General features: G+C 50.3%; 2 protein-coding genes across 2 annotated transcripts in view; one reads left to right on the top strand and one right to left on the bottom strand.

The window, feature by feature from the left end:
* The window catches only part of RNF126 (ring finger protein 126), a 767,042-nt gene that overhangs the window by 211,524 nt on the left and 536,363 nt on the right, over window positions 1-19,155 (bottom strand). The gene's annotated exons all lie outside the window — the stretch shown is intronic.
* LOC310753278 (protein unc-13 homolog A) overlaps window positions 1-19,155 on the top strand; it is a 115,328-nt gene that overhangs the window by 16,616 nt on the left and 79,557 nt on the right. The window contains exons 4-12 of the mRNA XM_083594389.1: window positions 541-658; window positions 1,692-1,815; window positions 3,317-3,390; window positions 5,200-5,233; window positions 7,412-7,447; window positions 9,363-9,573; window positions 10,978-11,103; window positions 15,026-15,958; window positions 16,794-16,887. Of these exons, the coding sequence (XP_083450515.1) occupies window positions 541-658; window positions 1,692-1,815; window positions 3,317-3,390; window positions 5,200-5,233; window positions 7,412-7,447; window positions 9,363-9,573; window positions 10,978-11,103; window positions 15,026-15,958; window positions 16,794-16,887 (1,750 nt within the window). The remainder of the gene's footprint in view (window positions 1-540; window positions 659-1,691; window positions 1,816-3,316; window positions 3,391-5,199; window positions 5,234-7,411; window positions 7,448-9,362; window positions 9,574-10,977; window positions 11,104-15,025; window positions 15,959-16,793; window positions 16,888-19,155) is intronic.

Genomic DNA, 19,155 nt, shown 5'->3' with positions numbered 1-19,155 from the left:
ATGTATAAGCTAAACAAGCTATAGCATAGGGCCCCACTCTCTTGGGGCCCCAAAAAAAATTTAAAGGGGAAAAAACCCTGGATGTACATTTCCAAAATATAAGATAAAAAACAAATGAAATAAAACCTACATCCAGCAACAGTGTTTTGTGTTGTGTAGGCTCCTAGGATGTAAGTCCTGGGCCCCCCCTGCTAGCCTGCTCCCTAAAATATCCCTGGTTTGCTCCTTTCTATATATAGGGTGCCTACATTCTGCATGGGCTGGTTGCAGGGCAACATGTGCAAATGGCTTGAGATACCTATTAGGTCCATCAATTACCATATAGCATTCAACACAAAAAACCAGCGGCAATTTGTTCTTGACAAAGGACAGCTGGACATAGAAAGGGCCCCATTACCTTCAGGAGCTGAGGGCCTCACCAAACCTAAATCCGGCCCTGGAGAGGAGGTCGGGAAACCAGGGGCTTGTCCATATATTCTTAAGGCATTGGCCGTTCCTGAGAATGGGCACCGTGCGATTAAAACTACGTTTCTCTTGCAGCGAAATCAACCGCCTGGACCTCGGGCTGACAGTGGAAGTGTGGAACAAGGGTCTAATCTGGGACACGATGGTGGGGACTGTGTGGATTCCGCTAAGCACGATCCGGCAATCCAACGAGGTGCGTGGAAAGTGTGGGAATGTCCAGGGAGGCAGGAGAGGATATATTGTTTATTAATATCCTTCCTAACTTGCAATAGCAAGTTCCTTTACTTAGCAGAGTTTACATTCCCCTTTTAAACACACAGCGGATAACTGGTTGCAGGCTCGTGTGAGCCTCTCGCTATTAGGTTTCTGGTAAGTTCCCTTATGGGATGTGGGTGGCGCTGTGGGTTAAACCACATAGCCTAGGACTTGCCGATCAGAAGGTCGGCAGTTTGAATTCCCGCAATGACGGGGTGAGCTCCCGTTGCTTGGTCCCTGCTCCTGCCCACCTAGCAGTTTGAAAGCACGTCAAAGTGCAAGTAGATAAATAGGTACCGCTCTGGCGGGAAGGTAAACGGCGTTTCCGTGCGCTGCTCTGGTTCGCCAGAAGTGGCTTAGTCCTGCTGGCCACATGACCCGGAAGCTGTATGCCGGGTCCCTCGGCCAGTAAAGCGAGATGAGCGCCGCAACCCCACAGTCGGTCACAACTGGACCTAATGGTCAGGGGTCCCTTTACCCTTTACCTTTAAGTTCCCTTATATCCCTCTTAAAAGAATAAACACTCCACAATCTTGTGTAAAGTATATAAAAGAGGTTTACTCACACCATCAGTTCACAGTTGGATCCCTGAAGGCAGACTTGTTTACAAAGTTTATACATGTGGATCTACTGGGGATAATCCCAATGTCCTCTGTTTCCTGAGAGCTAGCAGAGCGGTCCTAGCTAAAAGCTGCTCCAACGACAGAGGAAGTAAAAAAGAGAAAGAGAGTGCTGCGTGTCTTGTCCTTTTGTTACCTGGACAGGTAAGGCCACGCCCACCTCTAGTCACATGCAAAGGAAGGATGTCCCAGCCAGGAGGAAACAGGAAGTTTTCAACTGGCTGGACCAAACATTCCCCAGCATGGCCACTCTAGGAAAGCAAGGAATGTTGTACTTGACTGCTACTTATGTATCACATCCCGCATTTTGCAATGGCTGGGCTAAATCCAGACCTCTTTCTTCCATCCCAGGAGGGTCCTGGGGAATGGCTGACTCTCGACTCCCATGTCATCATGACGGACAATGAGATCTCTGGAACCAAGGACCCAACTTTCCACCGCATCCTTTTGGACACTCGCTTTGAACTCCCACTAGGTAGGGAAGGAGGGATGGATTGGGTTGTAAAGTGGTGTGTGTGTGTGTGTGTGTGTGTGTGTGTGTGTGTTTACCCCAGTACAGTGGTCCCTTGGTTCTCAAACTTAATCCGTTCCGGAAGTCCATTCCAAAACCAAAGCGTTCCAAAACCAAGGCACGCTTTCCCATAGAAAGTCACGCAAAACGGATTAATCCGTTCCAGACTTTTAAAAACAGCAATTTAACATGGATTTTACTGCCTAGCGAGACCATTGATCCATAAAACGAAAGTAATAAACAGTGTACAGTGGTACCTCGGGTTACATATGCTTCAGGTTACAGACTCCGCTAACCCAGAAATAGTACCTCGGATTAAGAACTTTGCTTCAGGATGAGAACAGAAATTGTGCACCGGCAGCACAGCGGCAGCAGGAGGCCCCATTAGCTAAAGTGGTGCTTCAGGTTAAGAACAGTTTCAGGTTAAGAACGGACCTCCGGAACGAATTAAGTACTTAAGCTGAGGTACCACTGTACTGCAGTCACACAATCAATCAATCAGTAGCTGAACTGGGTTCCACACAGTCACAAAAACAAAGCAAAAAGAGCCACAATAGCAAAAACGGAAAATAAATGGCAAAAACAGACAGACCTCAGCATTACACTCAAAACGGAGGACGTTTGGCTTCTGAAAAAAGTTCGCAAACCAGAACATTTCCTTCCGGGTTCGCAGTGTTTGGGTTTCAAGTTGTTTGAGTCCCAAGGCGTTTGAGAACCAAGGGACCGCTGTACTAGGGGTTTTGCTCGGCCTAGAGGTCGTGCGAAGTTTGGGTTGGCCACTGTGGGATAGCTCAGTCGGTTGAGCATGCGGATCTAAACCTCAAGGTAGCGAGTTCAAGTCCCACCTTGGGCAAAAGTTCCCTGCAATAGCAGTGGGTTGGGCTGGATGAACTGAATGGTCCCATTCAACTCTGATTCTAAGAGGATACTGGGATTGATGGGGCTGTTTGCCTGATCCAGCACCCCTCTTCTTATGTTCTATATATGGTCCAGTCCAGGAAAGGCTTGTACCAATTGTGTGGTTGTTGTTTTTTCTTCTTGAAATATATAGAGTCGCAAAGTGATTTCATGCTCTTTATTCAGCTCATAGTGGTGAGGAGGAATGAATGAAAGTCCCCTCAAAGTATCTGCTTTATATACATTATTTACACAATGGGCTGCACATGATTGGCTAATTCCGGAATTCTACTGTAAGCCAATCAGGTTGTGGATTCACTTCTATCTGGAGCGTGATTGGGTGGTTCCTGCCAACCAATCATACTGCTGCATTGTTCTAGGACCAATCAGTCTGCTGCATTCTGAATCCTATTGTTCTAGGACCAATCAGACTGCTGCCTTTTGGATCCTATTGTTCTAGGACCAATCAGACTGCTGCAGTTTGGATCCTATTCAACTCAGTACATAACACTTCTTTTTAATTCCTTCAACTGAACCGCCTCTGATTCTTCCCCTCTTCCCTGTGCAGATATACCTGAGGAGGAAGCACGCTACTGGGTCAAAGAACTTGAGAGGCTCAATGCGATGCGAGATCAGGATGATGTAAGTTTCTAAGAGGGTGTGTGTGTGTGTGTGTGTGTGTGTGTGTAACCTTGGTGCTGACCTTTAAAGCCCTAAACGGCCTCGGTCCAGTATATCTGAAGGAGCGTCTCCACCCCCATCGTTCTACCCAGACACTGAGGTCCAGCACTGAGGGCCTTCTGGCGGTTCCCTCCCTGTGAGAAGCCAAGTTACAGGGAACCAGGCAGAGGGTCTTCTCAGTGGTGGCGCCCTCCCTGTGGAACGCCCTCCCACCAGATGTCAAAGAGAACAATAACTACCAGACTTTTAGAAGACATCTGAAGGCAGCCCTGTTTAGGGAAGCTTTTAATGTTTGATCTATTACAGTATTTTAATATTTTTTTTTGGAAGCCGCCCAGAGTGGCTGGGGAAGCCCAGCGAGATGGGTGGGGTATAAATAATAAATTATTATTATTATTATTATTATTATTATTATTATTATTATTATATGCCTTATCTGAAGCATGGATGCTTCCAGACGGAGACTTACTCATCCAGATTCCTTCCTGACTGTTAGCATTCATGGTCTTCTTACCAACATGGTTGTTTTTTTTGTGTGTGTGTTTTTCCCTACTCAGACTAGACCTATTGAAATGAAGAGATCTAATTTAGCCATATGGGACGCGGGTGGCGCTGTGGGTTAAACCACAGAGCCTAGGACTTGCCGATCAGAAGGTCGGCGGTTCGAATCCCCGCAATGACGGGGTGAGCTCCCGTTGCTCTGTCCCTGCTCCTGCCAACCTAGCAGTTCGAAAGCACGTCCAAGTGCAAGTAGATAAATAGGTACCGCTCCGGCGGGAAGGGAAACGGCGTTTCTGTGCGCTGCTCTGGTTCTCCAGAAGCGGCTTAGTCATGCTGGCCGACTAAAGGACCGAGCAACGGGAGCTCACCCCGTCATTGCGGGGATTCGAACCGCCAACCTTCTGATTGGCAAGTCCTAGGCTCTGTGGTTTAACCCAAAGCGCCACCCGCATCCCTAATGTAGTTGAGTCTCCAGTTAAAATTAAGAGACAGAAAAACGTGGATGATTTCTAATGCAGGCCGATTGGAAATCTAAATATGAGCAATTGCATGAACTTTTGTTACATTTTAATGACATATTGTTGTTATTTTTATTAGATTTTTGTGATCTTTTTTTCTTTAATACAGTGGTACCTTGGTTCTCAGACTTAATCCGTTCTGGAAGTCTGTTCCAAAACCAAAGCGCTCCAAAACCAAGGAGCCCTTTCCCATAGAAAGCAATGCAAAATAGATTAATCCGTTCCAGACTTTCAAAAGCAACCCCTAAAACAGCAACTTTACATGAATTTTACTATCTAACGAGACCGTTGATCCATAAAACGAAAGCAATAGACAATGTGCTGCAGTCACACAATCAATCCATCAGTAGCTGGACTGGGTTCCACGCACGCACAAAAACAAAAGCCAAAAGGCTGCAAAAACGAAAGCGCAAAATAAATAGCAAATACAGACAGTCCTCAGCGTAATTCTCAAAATGGAAGTGTGGCACTCGAATTGTCAGCATTAACACTCAAAATGGAGCACGCTCGGCTTCTGAAAAAAGTTCGCAAACTGGAACACTTCCCTCTGGGTTTGCAGCGTTTGGGTTCCCAGTTGTTTGAGGACCAAGGCGTTTGAGAACCAAGGGAACACTGTAACCGTAAAGTATTTTTTAAAAGGTATTTTAAGTTGTTCTCAGATCGACGCTGACTCTTCCCCTTCCCTCTTTTCTCGGTCTGCTCCCCCCTCTCTAAATTTTGGGGTTCCCATTCTCGTTCTCGGGGGACACAGGAGAAGCCGCTTCCCGTACCCGGATCTCAGTGCTGTAAGTGTTTGACTCGCTTGTGAATTTTAGGGAATTCGATCTCGCTTCCCCCATGCCCTAACCAGCTCCTGTCCCTCTGTGACCTGCTGGACTCCAGGTCCCAGCATCCTCGCTGGTGGCTGCAATGTATTCTGGGAGTTGGAGTCCAACAAGACACGTTCTGCACCCCTGACTCAGGGAATATCTGTGAAGGTCTTTCCATGACCCTCCATCTCTGGTTTGGAAGGTACCTCGCTTGGAGGGCTTGGCCACCAAAAAGGGGGTCACCTGGTTGGCAGAAGTCCCCCCCTTGCTTCTCGACCCTCCCCTCTGTGTCTCCCTTATCCCCATTTGTCCCCCCTCCCTGCTTTGTCTCTCTCCCACCCTGCCCCACTTTTAAGTCTCAGGAAAGTTTTGAGTTTGGGAGCAAAGTACGTATTTTTCGCACTATAGGACACACTTTTCCCCCTCCAAAAATGAAGGGGAAATGTGTGTGCGTCCTATGGAGCGAATGCAGGCTCCTTGGCTTCAGCGATAGCAACGCAAAGCCTCCGAAGCGCAGAGGGAGATCTTCCTCCACGCTCCGGAGGCTTCGCGTTGCTTTTGCTGAAGCCGCCTGAAGCCCCCGGAGCGTAGGGAACTCCCGCTGCGCTCTGGGGGCTTCAGGCAGCTATCAGCAAGCCTTTGGAGTGCAGCAAGAGCTTGCGGGTAGACGCCTGAAGCCTGGAGAGTGAGAGGGGTCGGTGCACACCGTTCCCTCTTGCTCTCCAGGCTTCGCTTCACGGAAGAGGCGCTGCACAGTTTTCCCTCTCTGCGCAGCGCCCCTTCAGCGAAGCGGGAGGAGAAATGGAAGGGGGTCCGTTTCTCCTCCCGCTTCGCTGAAGGGGCGCTGCGCAGAGAGGGGGAGAATTTCCCCCCCTGTTCTCCCCCTCCTATGGTCCGGTGCGTCCTATAGAGCGAAAAATATGGTGCCTGGGCTAGGAACTGCTGTTCGGAGATCTGTTATAGGAAAATCCTTGGGCTCGCTTGTGATACGGAAAAATCTAGGTGCAGGCTGCTCAGTCACCAAGCTCGTCGGGCAGCGCCCTACGGAATAAAGGAAGAAGTCCAGCCACCAACTGGAGCAAATTAGCTGTAGACTAAAGTTTATTGCACAACAGGTTCAAAGAGGAATTTTGAACCCCAAGGATGGGGTGACGAGGACTTTTAAAACTTTCCCGCCATATCCCAGAATACAGTTCGTACAGCATCATTGCTGCACCACTGACATGTCACAAAAGGGGAGGGGTAGACATGGCATGCGGGTGGCGCTGTGGGTTAAACCACAGAGCCTAGGACTTGCTGATCAGAAGGTCGGCAGTTCGAATCCCCGCAATGACAGGGTGAGCTCCCGTTGCTCGGTCGCTGCTCCTGCCAACCTAGCAGCCCAGAACAAAAGATTGCTCCCATTTTTTATCAGTTTTACAGAGATACCCGTGATAAGAATTTTAAGCCAGTGTGGTGTAGTGGTTAAGAGCGGTAGACTCATAATCTGGTGAACCGGGTTCGCTTCCCCGCTCCTCCACCTGCAGCTGCTGGGTGACCTTGGGCCAGTCCCACTTCTCTGAAGTCTCTCAGCCCCACTCACCTCGCAGAGTGTTTGTTGTGGGGGAGGAAGGGAAAGGAGAATGTGAGCCGCTTTGAGACTCCTGAAGGGGAGTGAAAGGCGGGATATCAAATCCAAACTCTTCTTCTTTTAAGGTACTTAGATATATTATAAATGTTCATAAATGTACCAACCAAGCACGTACATAGATCAACACAGGAAGAGCGACCTGAAACCGTTTTGACTCCCAAACTGACCAAATGTATTCTCTGCGAGGAGGGAGGGAGGCGAGGGAACTGTCCCATTGTCTCAGGAATTGGGTGATCACCATCTCAAAGGAATGGGCAGACTACCAGGAAAGTCAATCAGATCAGGCATTATCAGATAACCTGCCAGACAGGAGATAAACAACGCACTCAGATTTCTGTCCTAGACCGCTTTTCTGTTTCCTAGATATGTTGCTTTTATAATGCCCTCAAGGAAGGATTTAAATTCTTCTGGAATGGTCCAATTACCTCTTCCCTCGGGGGCTAAAAAGTTACTGGCTTTATTTAGACTTGGCCTGTCTCTTAAAGGGACACGTCTTCTTGGTCTTCTTTTTTTTTTTTTCATAGGCAACTGGAATTATTTTGGCTGGGGAGATCAACAAAGTAAGTATATGACCCGCCCCCCACTTCTAGACCTCCGTACCCCCAATTTCTACCCATTTTGCTATGCAGGCCTCTTCAAACACAGCCACTCTGGGCGGCTCCCAACAGAATATTCAAAACATCAAACATTAAAAACTTCCCTAATCAGGCCTGCCTTCAGACGTCTTCTAAAAGTCAGATACTTGTTTATTTCCTTCATTGGCTCCCAGGACGTTTCCGAGCACAATTCAAAGTGTTGGTGCTGACCTTGAAAGCCCTAAACGGCTCAGTAGACCTGGGAGCGTCTCCACCCCAGACACCGGGGTCCAGCTCCGAGGGTCTTCTGGCGGTTCCCTCCCTGCGAGAAGTGAGGTTGCAGAGAACCAGGCAGAGGGCCTTCTCGGTGGTGGCGCCCGCCCTGTGGAACACCCTCCCATTGGACGTCAAGGAGATAAAGAACTATCTGACTCTCCAGACCATGGAGAGACCTGGTCTGAACAAAGACATTGGATTCTTATCTCATTATACATGACAAAGCCATTTTTCACCTTCTCACCCCTTGCTTTTTCCTGTAAGACCTATTGCAGTCGTTAAGAGTCGTCAACAGGCTCATCACAGCTATCTGCCAATCACCCATTCCCACCACCCTTCTGAGTAATACCCCTCCCCACCTTCTCACTATATAGAAGGATCTGGCAACTTCTGTTTCAGTGTATCTGAAGAAGTGTGCATGCACACGAAAGCTCATACCAAGAACTAACTTAGTTGGTCTTTAAGGTGCTACTGGAAGGAAAAAAATTTTTTTGTTTTGACTATGGCAGACCAACACGGCTACCTATCTTTATCTGACTTTTAGAAGACATCTGAAGGCAACCCTGTTTAGGGAAGTTTTTAATGTTTGATGTTTTTAATATTCTGTTGGGAGCCACCCAGAGTGGCTGGGGAAACCCGGCCAGATGGGCAGGGTATAAATATTATTATATTATTAAGCAGATTGCAGATCGAGTTTTACCTACGCAGAGCAGTGTGGGTTCGCTTTCCCCCATAATCAGGAAACTTGAGTTCCTTCTTATGTCTTATCTCCCTGTGACCCATTTTCCTCTCACTTCTCCATCCTCCCGGTAGCTAAAACGCGGCGCGCTCGTCCCCTGCCGTAGGTGGCGCAAACAAATTTGCGGACCAGCGTTGTAGGGTGGGTTGGACTAGATGCCCTTCGCGTCCCTTCCAACTTTTGCTTTCGGGGGGAAAGGCCTCCAATTCTCTGGGTTTCCGCATCGCTCCGTCCACCTCTCTCAGTGTCCTCCCTCGTTCTCTTCTGCCATCGACCAGTACCGTTGTTCTCCCCGAATCCCATCCCGCCCCCCAGTCGAGACGTTTCCCCCTTCCTGAATCCTGACCTCCCCTCTCTAATGTCCCCGAGAAAACAAACAAACAAGGAAACACAAATATGCAAAGGTGTGCGTTTGCACGCACCTTAGATTTCCAGGCCTGCACACAAAGATGGCCACCCCTTGTTATGAGAACGGGGCTTTACCTAACTTGCGAAATTGGTTGGTCCTCTTCTTCTCCAGAGGGACGCGGGTGGTGCTGTGGGTTAAACCACAGAGCCTAGGACTTGCCGATGAGAAGGTCGCGGTTCGAATCCCTGAGACGGGGTGAGCTCCCGTTGCTCGGTCCCTGCTCCTGCCAACCTAGCAGTTCAAAAGCACGTCAAAGTGCAAGTAGATAAATAGGTACCGCTCCGGCGGGAAGGTAAACGGCGTTTCCGTGCGCTGCTCTGGTTCGCCAGAAGCGGCTTAGTCCTGCTGGCCTCATGACCCGGAAGCTGTACACCGGCTCCCTCAGCCAGTAAAGCGAGATGAGCGCCGCAACCCCAGAGTCGGCCACAACTGGACCTAACGGTCAGGGGTCCCTTTACCTTTACCTTCTTCTCCAGATGATGACCCAGACAGCACCATGGATGACCGCGACAGCGACTACCGCAGCGAGACCAGCAACAGCATCCCGCCTCCTTTTTACACCACCTCCCAGCCCAACGCTTCGGTCCACCAATACCCCATGAGGCACCAGCAGAGAGCGGTCCGGGACTCCTACGCCGATTCCATGCAGAGCTACGACATGGACTACTCTGACCATCGGCCCATGAGGTAGACTGGACAGAAGCTGGGGACCTTGCTGGGGAAAGGGCGTGAGAAGCCTCCATGGGGCAGTGGTGGGGTGGGGTGGGCCTGATCCCAGCTGGGGACCTTTGGCCAGAAGCAGGCACCAGGTTGTTGGAAGGGTACCAGAAGTCAGGTTGGACTATATCGGACCAAAGGTTGATCGAGCCCAGCGCTCTGTTTTAGGATGCAGGCAGATGAGTCCTGCTACCTGAATGGAACCAAGCCTACGAAGAATGCTGCTATTTGTTCTTCTATGGTGATCCTTCTTCTTCTTCTTCTTCTTCCTCTTCCTCTTCCTCCTCCTCCTCCTCCTCTTCATCTTCTTCTTCCTCCTCCTCTTCCTCCTCCTTCTCTTCTTCTTCTTCCTCTTCTTCTTCTTCGGCAATCCCTCGTAGCCGAGTAAGATTGTCTTCCATAAACACGGTTTCAACAATGAGTCTATAAGTGACTGTGGAGGCCAATTCTGGATCCACACGTCCTTCCACAGTGGGGACGTTGGTTTCTGGGCGGGAGTTGATCCTTCTCTACGTGGAACAGAGTTCGCGTGCGGAACTCACTGCCACGGGAAGAGGCCATCGTTGGCTTTTTGCCACGGTGCTGATCCCTCCGCTGTTGGAAGGGAGTAAATGCCCCCCGAATATCAGCTACTGGGAATTGCAAGTGGGGATGGTGGGATATCGCTCTCAGCTCCTGCTTGCGGGCACCCGGTTGGCCACCGCGAGACCAGATGGGCCTTTGCAGGTTATTTTCTGAGCTTCTTATAAGGCGACCCATGGCTACAAGTTCTGATGGCTGCATAGGGTTCCCAGTAGTTGACCCACGGTTACGAGTTTCTGGGAACCACAAGTTTAGATCAGATCATACAGGTTCAAAATTCCATTGGCCACCAGAACCCTGGGCTGGATAAATCTTTGGTCCAATCGCAGCGGGGTCTCTTCCAACAGCCTTATGTCCATGCAGATTTTGTCATGATTTTAGGGAGGGTTAGATCTGAAGATCCTTTGGGTCGCTTCCGATGTCGCTAAGACTATTGGGGGTGTGTGGGTTTTTTTGGGGGGGAAGACTGTGGTTCAGGTGTAAGCTCAGCGCCCTCCATCCCTCAAAATGTCACCGAACCGACCTCGCAAGCGCGCAACTACCAACTCTACCGTTCTGCGATTCTATTGGCCGCCTGAGATGCCTGCCTTGTGGCGGGTTGGACTAGATGACCCCAGGGTCCCTCTCCAAGTCGATGAATGTGTGTGCCTTTCCCTTTGCCTCTTCCCTCTCCCCACACCCTCTGGAAGCAGAAATGGTCTTTGAACGTGACAGGGGAAGCTGGTCTTGTCTCTCTCTGACTTGTCAAAATTCTGACCCTCTTCCTCTCCCCCTTCCCCGATCCTCCGGCAGACGCTACGGTAGCGTAGACTCTGCCGCAAACGGACACAGCGACGCTGAGTCTGCTTCCGGCTCGAGCAGACACACGAGTCGCCAGCCCTCCCTGGAGAGCAGGCGCACCTTAGACCTATCGGATAGGTGGGTCTCTCTCTCTCTCTGTCTCTCTCTATCTCTGTCTCTCGAAGTGTGCCTTTATTATTATTTTTGCAGAGTAACGTGGTTCTTTGGCGTTCTGCACCCTGGGTTAGGCTGGTAGCATCCTTCCAGCTGTGGCCGACTCGACCCACCTCTGGGGAAGGGAGTTGTGAGTTGGGTGGTTGGGTGGAGATGGTCAAAGGTGCCTGATGAGGAACAGTTGAAGGAGCTGGGGATGTTTAGCTTGAAAAAACAGGAGATAGGAGAGCCATCTTCAAATATCTCTGTCCCATGGAAGATGGAGCAAGGTTGCTCCCTCCCGCTCCAGGAGAGCAGCACTCAAACCCGTGGCTTCGAGCGACGAGGGAGGAGATCCAGACGAAAATGTCAGGAGGAAGTTTCCAACAGCAAGAGGCGTTCAGCAGTGAGATGGAAGGGGAATCTCCTTTCTTGGAGGCTTTTAAACAGAGGGTGGACGGTGAGGGATGCTTTAGCTGAAATTCCTGCATTTTGATGGGGTTGGAGGAGATGAGTTTTTCCCGTGCTACGAAGCCTAGGCACTTGTTTCCGCTTTGGAAACAGAACATAGCTGCCAACTTTTCCCTTTTTAAAAGGGAAATTGCCTTATTCCGAATAGGATTCCTCGCAAGACGTAGTTGACAGCTATGGCTGTCTGGAACTCCAAAACCCCGGGGAGAAATTGGGCCGGAGAGAACTTCAACATCTTCCCCAACTTTTTCTCTCTGCCTCGCCGTCCTCAAGGGAGCTTGTCCGTTTCCAGAAACCCCAAAGTCCCTGGAGGACTAGAGGAGGGCACCCTAAGCCCCCACCTATGCCAGAGCTGGAGGCGTGGTTTCAGTCTAATCCAGGAGTGTTCCCCACCGTATCCTGTCTGCATGTGCTTTCCCGTAGAACTCTGCGCTTGCTCAGAGATGTTCTGGTGGTGACTGGTAGCTGTCGTGGGGGTTGCCAAAGGCCTTTCGTCTTCCACCCACTGTGAATCGTTGTGGCCTCCTCTTCCCCCCGCCTTCTGTGTGCTTCCCAGCCCTGGTCTCTGTTTCTTCCGCAATAAGATGTGTCCGGAAGCGATTTCAAAGCGGTTTCGAAAAGGGATTTGTCTATCAGAAATGAAATACCGTATTTTTCACTCTATAAGACGCACCAGACCACAAGACTCACCTAGTTTTTGGAGGAGGAAAACAAGGAAAAAAATATTCTGAATCTCAGATGCCAGAACAGCAAGAGGGATCGCTGCGCAGCGAAAGCAGCAATCCCTCTTGCTGTTCTGGCTTCTGGGATAGCTGCGCAGCCTGCATTCGCTCCATAAGACGCACACACATTTCCCCTTTACTTTTTAAGAGGGGGAAAGTGAGTCTTATAGAGCAAAAAATACCGTAGTTCGGCTCAGTCCCTCCCGCTATGTCCTGAGGCAGTCGTTTGGATTACGCCACTTCAGAACAGACATAGGAGCCAACTCCTAAGGCCTGAGGGGTCTTCACCCCCCCCAAAATTAAATATTTGAGGGGGCTGGCCCCTCTTAAAGTTGATGGGCATTGCCATTCAAATGGTGTCGTGTGATCGATTGCAGAGCAAGACTTACCCCCCCCAATATTTTTATTCAAGTTGGCCCCCCTGAGAACGAGGGTGCGTGTTAAAAATGGAGCGAGCCCCTTTTTTCCTTGACACGCTAGCTTTCCATCTGCAGGGAGTTGTCCTTTTGTATATAATCGTAGCTGTCAACGTTTCCCATTTTTTAAAGGGAAATCCCCTTATTCCGAATAGGATCCCTCGCAAGAAAAGGGGAAAGTTGACAGCTATGATATAATAATAATAATAATAATAATAATAATAATAATAATAATAATAATAGAACAGGGCGGTGTTTGTGGTCCCATGGCTCTGTGTTCCCTGGCTGCTGTCTCTTAATGTGTGTGTGTGTGTGTGTGTGTGTGTGTGTGTGTTTGTGTGATTCATCGCTGTTAACGGCTTGGGTGGGGGGGGGAATCTGTGGGGCCAGAAGGAGTTGGAGGAGGTGGCTACAGGGAATGGGGTTTGGGGGGCAATGGGGAGAGGCGGGAAGCAGGTCTGGCCATTCAAGACATCCAACGGCAGCAAAACAGCCCATGGAGGGCGTTCCACAGGGCGGGCGCCACCACCGAGAAGGCCCTCTGCCCGGTTCCCTGTAACCTCACTTCTCGCAGGGAGGGAACCTCCAGAAGGCCCTCAGAGCTGGACCTCAGATGATGGGAATCTCGCAGCTCCATCCCCACATCCCGACCTTAAGATGGGGTGCTCCCCTCTTATAACAGCGGACCCATTCCTCACAGACGCTCACAAGCACGTTAACTGGGCCTCTGAAATCTGCAGAGACACCCAAATTTGCTCTGGGAACATGTGTTGGTTTTTATAACCCCGGTCGTTTGAGGTGCCTGGTTGCCTGGGGTAGCCTTGTTTAGACTAGCTGAGGCAATTTTAATATTAGTATTTTAACTTCCATGTGTTTTAAAGTACAGTGGTGCCTTGGTTCTCAAACGCCTTTGGTACTCAAACAACTTGGAACCCAAACACTGAAAACCCGGAAGTTAAGTGTTCCAGTTTGCGAACTCTTCTCGGAAGCCGAACGTGTTCTGTTTTGAGTGTTACGCTTCCGATTTGAGTGTGACGCTGAGGTCCGTCTGTTTTTGCTTTCTATTTTGCGTTTTTGTGGCTTTTTTTGTTTTTGTGACTGTGTGGAACCCAGTTCAGCTACTGACGGATTGATTGTGTGACTGCAGTACATTGTTCATTGCTTTCATTTCATGGATCGATGGCTAAAACGACCGGAAAAGTCAGAAGTCAGGAAGACCAAAATGTTAACAAGGAATCGGGGGAAATTATAACTTAAAGACCTATGTAAACAGTTAAAGTTTTTAGTAGGACTGGAATAGCACTTGTAGTTTAAGGCTGATTCTGGACATAATGGAAGAAGTAATAGGTTTATTATTAAACGATAAGATTATTAAACGGTTATTATTAAATGATAGCATTATCGTAAAAGATGCGGGAGGAAAGGATTAATAATAGGACCCACATAGTGGAAGTCCAGAAGATTCCTTCAAATCTTGTTTTTACCATTTATGTCTGATATACAGCCGTACCTTAGATCCCAAACGCCTTGCAAGTCGAACGTTTTGGCTCCCGAACGCTGCAAACCCAGAAGTGATTGTTCTGGTTTGTGAATTTGCTTTGGAACCCGAACGTCGTCCGCGGCTTCCGATTGGCTGCGGGAGCTTCCTGCAGCCAATCGGAAGCCGCCCTTTGGTTTAAAACATTTTGGAAGTCGGACGGACTTCCGGAACGGTTCCTGTTCGACCTCCGAGGTTCCTGCTGTATCTCTGTCAAATTTTAAGTTGAACAATCAAACACCGTGTTTTTCGCTCTATAAGGCGCACCAGACCACAAGACGCACCTAGTTTTTGGAGGAGGAAAACGAAACGAAAAAATATTCTGAATCTCAGAAGCCAGAACAGCAAGAGGGTTTGCTGTGCAGTGAAAGCAGCAATCCCTCTTGCTGTTCTGGCTTCTGGGATAGCTGCGCAGCCTGCATTCACTCCATAAGACGCACACACATTTCCCCTTACTTTTCAGGAGGGAAAAAGTGAGTCTAATAGAGCAAAAAATATGGTAAATTTGAAAATAAAAGAATAACCCTAATGTCCATATGCCCCTCCGGAACATAGGAGGCTGCCCTAGAGCAAATCAGACAGCTGGTCCGTATAGCTAATGCAGCCTGCACTGACTGGCAGCATCTCTCTCTCTCCCAATGCTATCCGGGGAGGGAAGGGGTCTGAATGTGGGGTTTTCTGCTTGCGAGGCCGTTGCCTTGCTAAGCCTCTCTGTCTGTCTCTCCCCGCTTGCTTTCTCTAACCCCGACGCACCATTGCAGCCCCACGGGGAGCAGCCGCTACGCCTCGTCGGCGGAGCTGAGCCAGGGCAGCTCTCAGCTGAGCGACGACTTCGACCCCGACGACATCAGCCTGGATGAGCGGGACGGGGACTCGTACCACTCCTGCCACAGCTCGGTCAGCTACCACAAGGACTCGCCGCGCTGGGACGAGGACGAAGACGACCTCTACTTAGACGAGGACGAGTTCAACGAGGAATACAGCGACAATGAGGAGTACTACCCCGAGGACAAGGTGGGGGAACTCGAACCCGAGACCTACCCCGGGGAGGCCTACCCGCAGCAAGAGCAGCAGCAGCAGCAGAAGGGCCAGCTGCCTGCGCCGCAGCCGCCGCAAGGCACGCCATCCCAGCAGAAGCCACTACAGGCACAGCAGCAGCAGCAACAGCCACTACAAGCACAGCAGCAGCAGCAACAACAGAAGCCACTACAGGCACAGCAGCAGCAACAACAGAAGCCGCTACAGGCGCAGCAGCAGCAACAGCAGAAGCCACTACAGGCACAGCAGCAGCAGCAACAGCAGAAGCCACTACAGGCACAGCAGCAGCAGCAACAGCAGAAGCCACTACAGGCACAGCAGCAGCAGCAACAGCAGAAGCCACTACAGGCGCAGCAGCAGCAGCAACAGCAGAAGCCACTACAGGCGCAGCAGCAGCAACAGCAACAGAAGCCACTACAGGCACAGCAGCAGCAACAACAGCAGAAGTCACAACAAGCACAGCAGCAGCAAAAAGCAGAGCAGCAGCCGCCGGCACAATCGGTGCAGCCGCCGCAGCCGCCGCAACAGCAGCGGAAGGTGCCGGAAGAGACGGCAGAAGAGCTTCTGGCAGGCCAGCAGAAGGAGGCGCCGGCGGAAGAGGCCCCCGCCCTGGAGGAAGCCCCCCAGGAGGAAGAACCCCCCAAGGAAGAGGAAAGGTAAGAGACGCGGGTGGAAACGGGCGGGGAGGTTTGCGGTGGCTGGAAACAACTTGCTGAAGCGATGGAGGCAGCAGCGCTTCTGGGGAGCGGTTGCCGAAAACCCCGAGAGGGCAGGAGGTTCCTGTTTTGGGGGTTTCCAGTTATTTATTTATACCCCGCCCATCTGGCTGGGTCCCCCCAGCCACTCTGGGCGGCTTCCAACAAAGCACTAAAATACCATAACCTATTAAACATTAAAAGCTTCCCTAAACAGGGCTGCCTTCAGATGTCTTCTAAAAGTCTGGTAGTTGTTGTTCTCTTTGACATCTGGTGGGAGGGCGTTCCACAGGGCAGGCGCCACCACCGAGAAGGCCCTCTGCCTAGTTCCCTGTAATCTCACTTCTCGCAGGGAGGGAACTGCCAGAAGACCCTCAGAGATGGACCTCAGTGTCCGGGCAGAACGATGGGGGCGGAGACGCTCCTTCAGGTATACTGGGCCATTTAGGGCTTTCAGGGTCAGCCCCAACACTTTGAATTGTGCTCAGAAACATACTGGGAGCCAGTGTAGGTCTTTCCTATTGGAGTACGTCTGGAATCAGCCAAGACGGGCACGGGTCGAGAGGACAGGTGGTGGACTTTCCACCTTGGAGGAGTCTGTCCACATTGGCCGGGGATATCCGGTCAAAGTGGTCCAATACTGGACCCAAGGACAATCGACGGAACTTCTGGGGAACTTTCAGGGGGGGCCCCACATGTGAGTGGTGGGTGGGGTCAGAGGCAAAAGTGGGCGGGGCTTGGTTTCGACATGGTTATGCATCATTCAGCGAGTTGCCTCTGTTCGTTTCGGCTGCAGGGAGAAGGTCGAGGCAGAACCGGTGGACCCGAAAGCCCGAGCGAAGGCGAATTGGCTGCGAGCCTTCAACAAAGTATGCATGCAACTTCAGGAGGTAAGCGCATCTGGTCACTCCCCCTCGTCGCCCATATTCAAATGCAGACGATTTAGGCTCCTCCCCCTGACCGTGAAGCCCCGCCTCCTTTCCCATCTGCACCGAACTCCCTCCCACCACAGGCGCTTCTGAAATTCTCTGCAGATTTGAGAGTTCTTTTAGAAAAAGATTTATTCGTTTGTTTTCTTCGGATTGCAATTTTACAGTCGTATATCGAACGCGGGACATAAAAACGTGACTCCAAGGAATCTCTTTGGCTTTCTTCCTCCCCTTTGTGGGTCCTGTTATTAACCATTTCCTCCTGATGATCCAAATCTTTTACACCTCTGGATTTGAGAGTTCCAACTTGAGCTGTTTTCACTTACAGAAATGGGAGGCGGTGCGCTGGGAATTTAATTTTGTGATATTCTGCAAATTTGCGCCCGCCTGCTTAATTAAATAAATTAAATCCTGAGAATGGGATGCTGCGATAGACAAGCCATTGGTCTCATCCGGCAGGCTCTTACGATCTTCTTAGTCTTGCATGCGGCGCAGTCCGGGACAGCTTTAGATTCCTTTCGTTCACCCCAAGGTTGCCTTCTGGGTGACCTTCCGAGGCAGGGAGGTCAACAGTAGGGGGCGCCAGAGCCAACAAGAGGCAACAGCCAACCACCCATCTTCACCTTCCTTCCTGTTGGGTTCTGGAAAGGCAACAATGAGACTAAGGAAGAGAAGGAAACTCCTAGAGCCAGGCTCGCCCTCTGGGCTTGCCCATAAGTAAGGAGGCAGGCAGGTTGTGGAGCAAGCCATTGTGTCCACAACGAAAAGCATTGCGTTGACTGGGCTTGACCCATCTGACATGATTCCTCATAGCAATCCCACCTGATCACCACAGTGGGAATGTTCAGGGTGGCAGGAGAGGATATATTATTTATTCATATCCTTCCTAACTTGCGCTAACAAGTTCCTTTACTTAGCAAAGATTTACATTCCCCTTTTTACACGCACAGCAGAGAGCTGGTCGCAGGCTCGTGTGAGCCTCTCACTATTATACAGTTCAGTCTGTCTCGGGTTGAATTGTACGTTCTGGCAAGTTCCCTTGAATGCCTCTTAAAGAATAAACACACCGCAGGCTCGTGTGAGCCTTTCGCTATTGTACAATTCAGACTGCCTTAGATTGAATTGATTGAATTGTAAGTTCCTGGTAAGTTCCCTTGAATCCCTCTTAAAAGAATAAAGATGCCACAATCGTACTCAAAGTCAATAGAAGAACTTTACTCACATCAGTTCACAGTTGGATTCCCAAAGGCAGACTTAGTTACAAATATGTACATGTGGATCTACATCCCACACAGGTGGGGACTAGTGGAGGACAGACTGAGGTTGGGCGGTAAAGGTAAAGGGACCCCTGACCGTTAGGTACAGTCGTGGCCGACTCTGGGGTTACGGCGCTCATCTCACTTTACTGGCCGAGGGACCCGGCATACAGCTTCCGGGTCATGTGGCCAGCAGGACTAAGCCGCTTCTGGCGAACCAGAGCAGCGCACGGAAACGCAGTTTCCCTTCCCGCCGGAGCAGTACCTATTTATCTACTTGCACTTTGAGGTGCTTTCGAACTGCTAGGTTGGCAGGAGCAGGGACCGAGCAACGGGAGCTCACCCCGTCATTGCGGGGATTCGAACTGCCAACCTTTTGATCGGGAAGTCCTAGGCTCTGTGGTTTAACCCACAGCGCCACCCGCGTCCCTGGCGAGGTTGGGGTAGCATGCCCCCAATTTATCCTAATGGACCACCCTGCGCTGCACTCACATCTCCATTCCATGTCTCACCAGAGTGTCTATATTTAAGTTTGTACCTTCCTCCCATCCCTCTTTGGTCCTCTTCACCCGTTTGTTGAGTTTTGACGGTACCTATAATTTTTGTTTTGTTTTGTTTTGCTTGTAGACTCCACCCGCCATCTTTTTCTTCTTCATTTTCTTTTCGCCCCAAAGCTGCCCCCACTTGGGGGCACCCTCACTTTTCAGTTTGCTCAGAGCCACCGCCATCTTTGTGTCTCCGTCGCTCTCGGTCTCCCTCTGGGATTCCAGGTAAGCGTTTCCTCAAGAGCCGCCAGAGGTCCTCTGAATATCTTCCCAAAACAGCTTCCTACATGTATCCAGCGCCATGAGGACTAGAAACCTAGGGAAAACTGCCCTTTTCCCTTATGGGGTATCCAAGAGCCCATATAGAGTCCTTACATAGGTTCCCTATTGGTAGGAGAGAATAACAGAGGCCAAGCAGAGAAGATTGA

This window comes from Podarcis filfolensis (genome assembly GCF_964270895.1).
Source record: "Podarcis filfolensis genome assembly, chromosome: 18".
Lineage (NCBI taxonomy): Eukaryota > Metazoa > Chordata > Lepidosauria > Squamata > Lacertidae > Podarcis > Podarcis filfolensis.
The sequence above is the reverse complement of the archived record's forward strand: the minus strand, read 5'-3'. Positions and strand labels throughout refer to the sequence as shown.